The 12,159-nt window shown below is 40.0% G+C and overlaps 1 protein-coding gene across 1 annotated transcript; it reads left to right on the plus strand.

Moving 5' to 3' along the window:
- Positions 1–8,696: 8,696 nt before the first annotated feature.
- On the plus strand, positions 8,697–11,572 carry LOC138211292 (sphingosine 1-phosphate receptor 3). Its single transcript, XM_069171065.1, has 2 exons — positions 8,697–8,840; positions 9,244–11,572. The coding sequence occupies exon 2, from the start codon at positions 9,313–9,315 to the stop codon at positions 10,480–10,482; it is 1,170 nt and encodes a 389-aa protein (XP_069027166.1). The 5' UTR covers positions 8,697–8,840; positions 9,244–9,312; the 3' UTR covers positions 10,483–11,572.
- The last annotated feature ends 587 nt before the right edge of the window (positions 11,573–12,159 follow it).

A 12,159-nucleotide genomic window follows, 5' to 3' on the forward strand; every position in this document is an offset into this window, starting at 1 on the left:
AAATTCAATTCTTGACTATATAGCTTCACATTGAACGAGGATGTTGGAGATTTAACCCGTGGGGATAAATAACAGACAGATCATTTTAAATAAAATATTTAGACTTTTTATAATAAGAAAAGCACATATGCTACAGCCTAATCAATCACTCTGACCTATATAGTGGTGGAAGAAGTATTCATATCCTTTAACAAGTAAAAGTCCAAATACATCAAAGTAAAAATACTGAAGTCCTGGATGACAATTCCTGTTTGGTAAAAGTACAGAATATACACAATGGAATTGAGATTAATGAAAAAGTAATTAGATGATGTCATATCTAATAATAGTGAAGCATCGGTGTGTGAACAGCATGTTACTGTTGTAGCTGCTGATGGGCAGCGGTGGAAAATTCACACCCACAAAACAAAGTGTAAACTGTGTGTCTGTGTGTGTCACCGCGGCTTCCTGAAGCCCCGAACCTCCCGAGGTTTGACCTCCTGACCCGTTAACCTGCAGTCCGCTCTGGGTTCCTCGCCCTGCTCTTACCAAGTCATCACTCTGATGCTGTGCGCACACACACACACACACACACACACACACACACACACACACACGAAGCATTTCTAAATGGGACATCCTTTGAGGAAACAGTGTGACAATGCAGCAACACAATAGCAGCTACAAGTTGGACCAGAGAGACTGCTGGAAGCAGCGTGGTCTGATGTTGTCTGTGGGGTTTCTGAGAGGAAACACCTTCAAAACAAAGAACCTTGAAAAAGCAACAGGTTTTTTTTTTTTCCTCAAGAACAAGGAACAATATGTACGACATCAGTAGAAAGTAGCTTGTCCATGTGAGAAGAACCAGATTTACTGAACACTTCAAATATTTTGGTCCCGATAGAAGACTTTAGCACAGTGTTATTATTGTTATTTAAATAATGTATTTGGAAAAAAAGGGGAAACTTTTTAAACCTCTCAGTGTGGATTAAAATAATTAATTCCTCTCATCAGTGAGGGCAGATTTTACAATGCTAGCCATAAATACCTCTTTTTTTACAATTTCAGATTAGCGTTAGAAAACTGACCTGTAACTTGACAGTCTTGATACATACACTTTTTCTCTTAATAGTGTGAAGAAATATTTTTATATTTATTATTTATTTATGTATTATTTATTTATATAAAAAAAAGTATGACATTTACAAATTTAATTCACAATACGAGGCCAGTGGCATGTACAAAGTAAACAGTGTTGAAAAAAATCAGTCCATCATAGTTCTTGTGAAATAAATTCCACTGGACGCTCATGAAAGCTGTCTCACTCTGACGAGGTTCTCTGTTTTTATCTTGTTTGACATCGTTAGGGAAGTTGGTTAATATTTTAAGAAATGGGCAGCGTGAGTTTCAACAACATATCTCCTGTTGTAACTTGAAAACAAACCAAACATGTTTCGACATATAACAAGTATTAAAACACTGATGGGAAAAGTGAATTCGCTAAATTGTTTAAAAACTGGCATTAATCAACAGAAATTGATAGATTTAAGATTATAATTGCATGCAATTAAATTCGGAGCCTCTTTTTTTATTTTATACACTTTATTTATCTTGCAGTAACAGGTGAAGTTCCTTTGATTATGAGGTCACAGCAAGGTCTTTGATTTAATGAATAAACATTACAGATTATGCTGAACTGTAACACACTTTTCTCTCTTAACAGATCCAACTCGTTGCTCGTTCTGTATGTTTCTGAGCTGCAGACAGTTTTGTCAGCTGGACTCTCAGACTCTTGTTCATCGGCACCAGACAATCACTTTGACTCCGAGACGGCACTTCTGCAGTCGGCAACGCCAGACAGAACTAAAATGTGTGTGTGTGTGTGTGTGTGTGTGTGTGTGTGTGTGTGTGTGTGTGTGTGTGTGTGTGTGTGTGTGTGTACACTATACTATACAGGATACTTTACTGTACAGAGCAGTAGTTAGTTACCAGTAAGAGGGAATCCTGAGTTATCACACTACTTTGAATCATGACAAAGCCCACAGAACAGGAACACAATGCGAGTGTCTCCATGAGGAGTGATTCTACTTTTATGGGTGATTCATATCTACATTTAACAATGAAGTGATGGAGCCATTTTCTCTGACAATACTGTGTGAGGTATTGTTCGCTTCAGGGAAGTGGGCCTAATGTTCTGTTCTTCTTTCAAAGAAACAGTTCTTTCAAAGAACAGAACATTTTGATCCTCCTCAGACACACATGCACACACACACAAATATTTCTAAGCACCAAACTCTTGGGCCAAAAGAATTAAGCCAAACAGCCAACAACTGCAGTTCTTTGAATGGCCACTTGAGGCCGGCTCTTAAAAGCAAGTCTGTCCCATGTTGAAATGCTCAACTTTACAGCAGACGAAAACTGTTAACAGCTTGGTACACAAAGTTTTGTTTTTTTCTCTCTATAGCTTCCTGTTCATGACAGTTGTGTGGAGAGTAAATGTTGACACACTAAGTCATCCATTTTAAATGATATCGAGGCTTAAAGTAATAAGTAATTATGGGTGAAGATGTAGGTGGGTGCTGTCAAAGTTATTAATCATCATAGTAGTAGCATAACGCAGGAGTTTCTTCCTTGTGTTGTACTTGTTGTCAGCATCTTTCAAGCCCACTGTGTGTCTGCTTAAAAGCCTGAGGATATTTGAGATACATGTTCGGGCATGATGTCATACATCCATCAACTGTATGCACAGCAGGATTTTGTACTATAATGTACACCTACGTTTTATTGGACAAACTATAATGGAGTCCCGTACACTTACTATGCATCTTAGCAACTTTTATAGCGAGCTAAAGAGCAGTTTAATTGATCCCACAGGCAGGAAGCAACACATAGCTAATCTCCCTAGAAAATAATCAGCCTGAATCATACCGGTTTATATGTTTGAGTTCAGATGAGAAATGGTTTTATTTGGGGTTTGGCAGTACGAGTTGTGAACACAGTCACAGAAATTGTCAATAAACATACTGTATAATATTGTACAGCAACACCTAGCAGGCCGTGGTGTCTGGTGGATCCAAATGGAGATCCAGAACATTGATCCAATACAACATAATCTTATTATATAGAACTAATGTTGTTTACCTTGTGCAGAAAAGCAATATGTAGATGCTAACTGAGGCTTTCACTGCTACATTTCAGACATAACTGGTTTTAAATATGTTCTTAAGGTTAATGCACTTAGCTTATGAGAAATTAATATAAATAAAGAATACAGCTGACAGAAATATTGATTAGAAATGCATTTGAAGCCAAGTAAACAACTCCATGTGGTTCTTCAGTATTACCTTACCAGCAGTGAGAGCTGAACTCTGGGTGTTGGTTTTGGACGCTTTCAGAGGTCCTTAATGATTTAAAAGGTGAAAATGTGGAACTGTTTAGACCTTTTTATTTCAGTTTAAGTGTATATTGTCTGATTATTAGCCTACTTTTATGAAGCTACTTCAGATTATTTTGTCCTGTGGTTACACTGTAGGGATTAAACAAACAGAAAACAAACTTTTTAGTCGATTAAAATGTTAAATTAACTGCAGTAAAATCAGTTTAAATTTTGACCCATTTAGATCGGCCATTAGTATTAGTGTTCCTTTTCACACAGACCAACAATATAGCAAAAAAAAAAAAAGGAGAAGACCTGTGTTACCGGTTGACTTCTCTCAGCTGAGTCTAAAATAAGTATGTGGTTAGTGAGTTCTGCTACAGGGCGTTGGATGTATTAATACAGAGAAACTGGTTTTTTTAAGGTATCCGCAGTAAAACATGTTTTTATCTGTATCAAAAACAGACTGTACAAGATTTTAAAGTAAAAGTTCTGGTGTCGGTTTTGTTTAAAAGGTATTTAAGTTGACAGATATACTTATCCATTTGTTGCTTTGGATTTCACTCTCTAAACGGGGTGATGTAATAAGAACAAGTTGTAAAGGAGAGAGCTGTAAATAATAAAGATAATGCACGTTCCAGTGCATTATTAGTGGCTCCATATGAAATCAACCCAGTAGTCGAAAGACGCCAAATTCCTCTCTGGTTAACAAAAATGTAATAGCCCTCCATTCAGCAGTAAGTCTGGCAATGAGCAATGACTGCTGGACATCAATACAACATGCTCTGAGTACTGTAGGTTTAATGGACCTGAGAGAAAAGCACTGCTCAACCTTGTGATGAATGGACTCTTGCTGTACACTCACATTAACTGTCTGGGAGGCCGATGCCATCAACAAAAAGGAAAGGAAACAGCTCTGCTCGCTACCTAATGCAGATGAGGATTAGCAGCCTGACTGACAATTTCTCACGGATAAAACAAAGTCTCAATATAAAGGTGATGACAGTGGTAAAATAAAAACCATGTGCTGCATTTACAGCGTGAAGGCTAAACAAATTTGCAGAAACAAATCTCAGTATAGATCTGAGTTTATATGAAACATGTGACCACTAAATTTCCGTTATCTTTAAAAAAAAAAAACAGAAGTATATTTGTCACCCAACACAGAGATTTCATACGTGTTACACAACAGAACATGTTCACGGAGAATGACTACTTCATTGTAAGTCCTTTTAACTCAGGATAACATTATTATGCGACAAAAGGAATTTTCTTTCACTAAACATAAAGTTAGAGACACTGAGGGGCTGAAAGCAGCACGTACTGTTGACTGTACCAAACTAAAACAAACCACTATTTTAATATTTCAAATGATTTAGTATGCTATTAGATTACACGTCTTATAATGTCTTTTTTGGTTTATTTAATATTGAACACTTCTATGCATCAAATATATCTAAAGGGTACGTTATTAGCCAGGGGTGAAAAAGATCCACACATTATGGCTTGAAATGATTTTTGGGTGCTGTTGCACTGGATCATTTTCCATTAAACTGTATTTGTGATATTTCGTTGCCTTGTGCGTGTACGTGGAGGTGGGCAGAGCAGGCGTTAACCTTGGCTGGGAACCATGCAATTATCACGGAAGCCGTCAAAGTGAGCCTGCAACAGAAAAACTGTGGCTCCTGGGTTTCTTTTCATGTTCAGTGTTAAGTGAAAACAGTCCATTAAATGTATGTTCGTATGGTAATGTCAGCCAGCTTGACACTCGATAATCTGTTGAGGAGCCACTGCAGTATTACTGATGTCAGAGCCATTGGCAGAATCTCAAAAATCCATCTGATTAATCTTTCGGCTGGAAACACATGAAATGGAAAATGAAAAGCCCTGCACTTAACAGTAAAAGAGCCAACAGGTATGAGCACTAAGTATCCCGGCAGACAAAGGAAATGACAGAACCTAAGACCTATTTCTGTTTGTGTGGCCTCCTCAAGTTGGCAGATTCTAGACTAAACTGTGCCACAGCTGAAATTATGCCCCAGAAGCATCTCCGAGGCCTTGCTCTGTGGAGCTGCATGCAAGAGACCGCCATGCCTAGAAATACTGCCACCGCAAAGCCACAGGGCAGGAGGGGACTGCCCGCCTTAGATTTGTAGCCCAGACTCATGGGGTGTGTTTTTGCCTTAAAATGGCGAGGGTGAAATTAAAGGCAGCGTTTTCATGTAATTGCAGATGGATGTGCCCACTGCCCACGGACCTGACCCCAGCTCCTGCGCTGTAATGAAGGGTTGAGAGCCTGAACAAGGCAAACCCTGGCAAACTAATGGCTGCAGGGATGCCGGCCAGATAGATTTTTGCAATAAGCCTACAGCACTAAAGCACAGCGCCCTTATCTTCATTCTATCCGGCCATTTTCATTTAACCATTACTTCTCTGCTTTGCATGAGAGGCCATTAGATTACCAGTCACACAAACTGCATTGTGATCAATTATGAATGGCCTTGGAATATTTCATACAAACAGGCATTTCTAAATGGGCTTTGCTTTTATATTGCCTTATGATTAATAATAAATACCTTGATATGTTTCTGCCCGAGTCAAGAGTAGTTCAATGCTCTTTATCGACTGACAGCAACTTGATACTGTACAAAGCTATTTAAAAGAATCCATACAGACTTCTGCGTCTCTTCAATTGAATTGAATTGAATTATTTCAAAGGTATATTATACTGCAATACATTTCAGATGGTAATATTACATTTACTTGACGTAATTTTAAGATTAATGATAGAAAACATTCTGTATGAACACTGTTGAAAAATATGATCCATGCTTTGTTAACTTAAAATACCAAAATGTATATAAAGCAGTACTATTTATAGCTCCACTTTGACCAGCTGCAACATTGAAACTGATGCTTATATGTAAATATATAACAAATATTAATTTAATCACCTAATATATAATATTAGACCTAATGGGGGGAAATTCTGCTGCTTAATTACAAATTTTATTTTAATTCATAAGCACAACATACTGATGATACGTCTGTACTTTTAGCCGGAGTAGCTCAGCAGTGTGGTACGGCTACGTTTACTTTTCTAAAGGATGTGAATACTAACCGCTAACAATATCACAGAAAAGCTGTATACTGTAAAATGTTCAGGGCGGCCTGGAGCTCAGCAGTGGAAACTTTCCCTGAGGAATGGTTTTACCATCTGTAAGGTCGGTTACTCTGTGGGAAGGAAGGTTATATTGTACAGTACTTTCAAATGAGGGGTTGCAGCATGTAGGTTATACTTAAATAATATAGCAATATAATAGCAGGAAATCACACATATGGTGCATTGATGATTTAGGGGAGTCTTACAACATGTGATGCTGAAAAAAATGACAGCTTCACAGGACTTTAATTACTGTCCTGCTGACGAGGATGAAAGGAAAATTCAGCTTCGCTCAAACCAAAGAAGTGACTGTCTGCAAAGTTACACTTTAGTGAGGGTGGTCCTGCAAAAGTGAAAACCCTCCACCCATGCTCCTCTTCAGTAGTCTATGAATACACGCAGACATATGCTCACTCCAACCACATATTACGGGGTTGCTGATGGTTTCATATTTGGCCCAAAGTTTATGTAAATGCAGATGCGAGCCCCACATCACTGCAGTTTGCTGAAAAACCCAAGGATTTTCCAACCATGTTCCCACTCTGTTAATCCAGCTGCCTTTACGTAGCCCCACTCTGTGATTGGTCCCAGATTTGCTGCGGGTCCAGAGTAACTATTTGGCTTTTTCCCTGAAATTTTCCCATTGCTTGCTGGCACAGTGCGATCTGCAGGAAACTACTGAGAATTGTGACCGTAACAATGCTAATGGAGCCATGCCAGACCATAGCTGTTTATTCAACCACACAAGACATTCCTCTGGGTTAATAGCCAGACATTGGAAGATATCTATTATTTAATGATTTGGTCTGTGACACAGCACAGTATGTGCTTCTTCGGGGAAAATTGCAAGCAGCTAAATGTGTGGCACCATATAAAGAAACGCAATAAGATTCTTAGCATTTGAGTGTGTGACTCAGTTATTCTGGGCTCAAACCCTGGATTTTGTTTGAAAATAAAGTTTATTGTTTCAGTCTCAGTTGGGTCATTTTGTGTTTAGTTTTAAGCCGGAGAAGTCTTTAAATCTCCTCAGAGTGGAGATTCCACTTTGTCACATCTATTTTAAAGAGTCATCATCTGTCTCCCTGCCTCTGCCTCCTCGCTGCCAGCCCTGCCCATCCTTCCTGGATATGAGGTCACAACAGAAGGACCAGAACAAAGGATGGGCTGCAGTCATCTCAGCTTAAACTCTTACAGCATACTGTATGCGTGTACTTTGTCTTGCACTACATTTATCTTTAGTTACTAGTTACGTTACAGTTTTTCAGATTAGATGTTCCTTTATGGGTTGAGAAAAATCTCCAACTATTTAAGATAAATAAACTTCAATCCCTCTTGGATTTGCTCGGAATAACAGCTTGTTGATTTTCATAGAGATACGTGGTTCTTACAGAACAGAAACAATACAAATATCTGATGATCTTATCGAATATGATGCATTACATTAGATTAAAGTGGTACATAAAGTAATTAAAATAAGCACATCCTTAACTAAAGCACTAAAACCCAACACATAACAGTAAAACACTGAGTGGGGGCATTTATTGCATTGTGTATACTTTCTTAAGTACATTTTGCAGATGATACTTCTCTTGAGGATCTGAATACTTCTTCCACCACTGAACTTCTCTAGTGAGCAAGGAATAATGCAATCTAGCCAATAGCTTTCTGCCAAGCTATTTTTAATTATTTACATTTGTTTACTAAAAAAAAAACTTCTTCAGAATCAAAATCACAATCAGCTTCATTGGGCAGATATGTTTACTAACATTATTTTCATTAACTAATTTCTGACTTATGAAGGAGTTTTTAAAAAAAAAAAGCTAAAACTTAACAGTAATAACAAATGCTGGCTGTCAATTCAGCAAAGTCTGTTTGCAACCTGAAGATACACATTTAATTAACTGCCCTGTTAAACATTTTATGTAACTATGTTTTAGTTTTGGTTTTTTTTTTTAAAGAGGAAAAAATGCTGACTATTTGTGGGAGCAAACTGTGAGAATGAATAAGTGAAACATATGTTAAGCACGTTGAGTTTATCCACATACCTCCAGGCTTTGAACGGACCCCTCGGCCGCCTCTGCGCTCCCCCTGTCCGGCGGAGGGAGGGGAGAGGGAGGGGTCTGACTTCCAGACAACCGTCGACAACTCCGGAGCTTCAGATCAGACAATCAGCGAAAGATGAGGAGCTGCCGTCTTCAGCGGAGCGATGCGGGACGACTTCAAGTTTAAATCTAGGAAAATACGGAGAATCGACAGGTCAGCGGTGAAATGTTCGTCCTTCAGTTTAACTTTCATCTAAACGCGAACTGCGAGCGTCCAGCGGTGAGTTGTGCGTAAACTGCTTGAAACGACTCAAACTGGCAAATTAAAACCTCCGGGTGTCATCAGATCATGTGTAAGCTATAGTTTATGATTGTGACAACAAAAAAAGACTTAATTTCATGTTTAAAAAGCAAAGGAAAATATGATTAATGTATTGAAAGGAGCTTCTCCGTAGTTTTCTTTTTTTTTTTTAAGACTCTTATGTAAACAAACATCACAGTTTATTTTAAGATGCTGACTCTATTTTCAAAAGTTTTTACAGGTATTTGCGAGACTCAATGACCTCCTTTTCCCATAGAAACGGTTACAAACAATCAGGGAAAATATTATGAGAAAATAATAGCAACATCATGACCTATAATCTGGCAGCTTTCTGCAATAACACCCATCTCTCCTGCTGCAGTTGAACACAGTGGACACTGGACTCCCAGCTCAAGTCTGACATCCAGTGTCAGCGGCCGGCGTTTTGAAGATGATCAACCCTCAGATATACCGCCACTACAACTACACGGGGAAGCTGGACCACCGGCCGAGCGGGGGCACGAGCCCCGGCACCGTGGACACCAAAACCATCGTGTTCCTCATCATCTGCAGCTTCATCGTCCTGGAGAACCTCACCGTTCTGGTGGCCATATGGAGGAACCAAAGGTTCCACAACCGCATGTACTACTTCATCGGCAACCTGGCGCTTTGCGACATGCTGGCTGGAGTCGCCTACCTGGTCAACCTGCTGCTGTCGGGAGAAAAGACCCTGCAGCTGTCACCTGCCCTGTGGTTCGTCAGAGAGGGCAGCATGTTTGTGGCACTTGGTGCCTCCATTTTCAGTCTCCTGGCTATTGCTATAGAGAGACACCTGACTATGATTAAAATGAGGCCTTATGATGCCAACAAAAACTACAGAGTATTTCTGCTCATCGGGACCTGCTGGCTGATCGCCATCTCTCTTGGAGCTTTGCCCATTCTAGGCTGGAACTGCCTGGACAACCTCCCTGACTGCTCCACCGTCCTCCCTCTCTACACTAAGAAATATGTCGCTTTCTGTATCACAGTTTTCATGGTTTTACTCTTGGCCATGTCGGTCCTTTACGCCCGCATCTACATCTTGGTGAAGTCCAGCAGCCGAAAAGTGAGCAAGCACAGCAACTCTGAGCATGCCATGTCCCTGCTGCGCACCGTCATCATTGTAGTCGGGGTCTTCATCGCCTGCTGGACACCAATCTTTGTCCTGCTCCTGGTGGACGTGGCGTGCAAGCAGCGCTGCCCCATCCTCTACAAGGCCGACTGGTTCATAGCGGTGGCTGTGCTTAACTCGGCCATGAACCCGGTCATCTACACCCTGGCCAGCCGTGAGATGAGACGGGCCTTCTTCGGTCTGGTTTGTGGGGTTTGCTACAAGGGGAAGGTTTCTGGAAACAGCGGGAACAGGCCGTCTCCGGAGGCCAGCCGCAGCCGGAGCAAGTCGTGGAGCAGCCAGAACAACCCGAACCAGAACCAGAACCAGCAGAGCTCCGGGCAGGCGGACATGGAGAGGAAGCAGGAGAGGAAGCAGGAGACGGACACAGGTGGAGGGGAGGTCTCGGTGGTGGTGGGAGCGAGCACAGGTGGTGCTGAGGCCGTCCGCGAGAGTGACAGAAAAGACTGAAAAAGGGACCGCAGTAATAATCTGAGGGGCATCCGTTTGTGCAGCAGACACTGTGGAGAGCATTGTGACAAAAAGGGATTTTTAGTTTTGATCAATTAAGAATGAAGGATTCCTTCAATGAAGACTGGGAGACAGAACATGTGCTGCAGGGCAGTGGTTTCTCCTTTGTGCTTGTTATTGATATATCTGCATCATCTATAACCGGGAAGCTCATTAACATATTCACACATGATATAAGACAGATCAATGTATGAGGCCAATGAATGACTCAATTGGTTTGGCCCCTTTTGTCGTATCTTCAGATCTGATTGCTTCATGGTTAACTGTGTGAGAAAGTCTCTATGGGTAGAGAAAATAAACCAAACCTGCTGTGTCATCTGAAAAGTGTGCAGTCACAAAGCGGAAACAGGGCAGCTCACTAAAAAAAAAAGAAGAAGTTCTGAACATACAAGCTTTTCACAGGACAACAACGATTTCCAAACACATGGTGCTCCTCTTACCCTTCAACAGAAAAGACTTTTACCTCCGTGGTTACAGTTGTGACCAGCTAAGATAAATAAAGCTATTAAAAAGTGCAATTATAGTGCTGCAAAAACAATGTAATGAAGAATGATTGTAGACAATTACTTGTAATGAGAATCAGCTGATGGTAGGCTATTTATTATTCTATGTATTCTGTAATTTTGTATTTACTCAGTACAGTATGCTTTGCATCTACTGCAATCTGCAAGTAATTAAGTAAGAGTCAAACTGCTAACTTTTTCTTTTTTTATATATATATATATATAATATTAGCAGCATCTTGTTCAAAATGAAAAAAAAAACTGCATTTGTTTCCGCTGTACAAAGAATATAAGTGAAGCAGTAGTTTTAGTACCACGGCTCCACCTGCTGGTTGTGCTCAGTATTGCTGCATGTTCAGTAAAACAATGGCTCCAGTCGAGCGCGTGTTTTAAGGTTTGACTGTTAAAGCATGAAACTGTTTTACTGGAGGTCTGGAGGGGCATATGAAATAAAACGAAATGAAGGTATTTATATGATGCGAAAGAAGCGCTTTCACCACAATAAAGTAAAAAAAAAAAAAAAAAAATATTTTTTTAAAAAGAATAAATTAATGGTGCATTCATGAGCAATTGGGAAGTGGGAAAGTTCCACCCTGAGAGTTGGAGATTACACCTGAACGCCTGATGAATTGGGAAAGTGGGAAAGTTTTAGAGCCACGAAAAGTAGGCTTCACGTCATCTCTTTATGGCAGCACTTCCTTTTAAAAAGGTAATAATTAGGAAGTGGGATATTTCTAAATGGGTATTTTCTAATTCCCGGCTGGCCTGAACGTATGAATGTTTCTTAGTTTGCGTATTACTCGTCATTATATTTACATGCACAATACATTTTAGTATATTTAGTTGTCAAGTACGTAAACACTGACAGCACATTGTAATTTCAAATTGCAAACTGCAGCTGGGCACTTACCGGAAGTGAAGACAGCAACATTTGAATGCATCACGAGCCAACACGCATTCCGGCTTTTGTTTGGTCATTTTACCCAAAATTGAAAGTGTTTTCGTCCTCGTATCTGACGAGACAATAGTGAGGAGTATCACTTTTGTGTGGCCATATAACTTACTTCTGTAGAGTTGTGGTGTTTATGACGGCAGCATCTTCTGCCAGGTTGGT

This window comes from Embiotoca jacksoni, unplaced genomic scaffold (assembly GCF_022577435.1).
Source record: "Embiotoca jacksoni isolate LCO1_2020_lvr unplaced genomic scaffold, fEmbJac1.0.p SCAF_10, whole genome shotgun sequence".
NCBI lineage: Eukaryota > Metazoa > Chordata > Actinopteri > Embiotocidae > Embiotoca > Embiotoca jacksoni.

Coding starts and splice junctions, on each gene's coding strand:
- LOC138211292 (XM_069171065.1), top strand. CDS start 9,313: ATGATCAACCCTCAGATATACCGCCACTACAACTACACGGGGAAGCTG.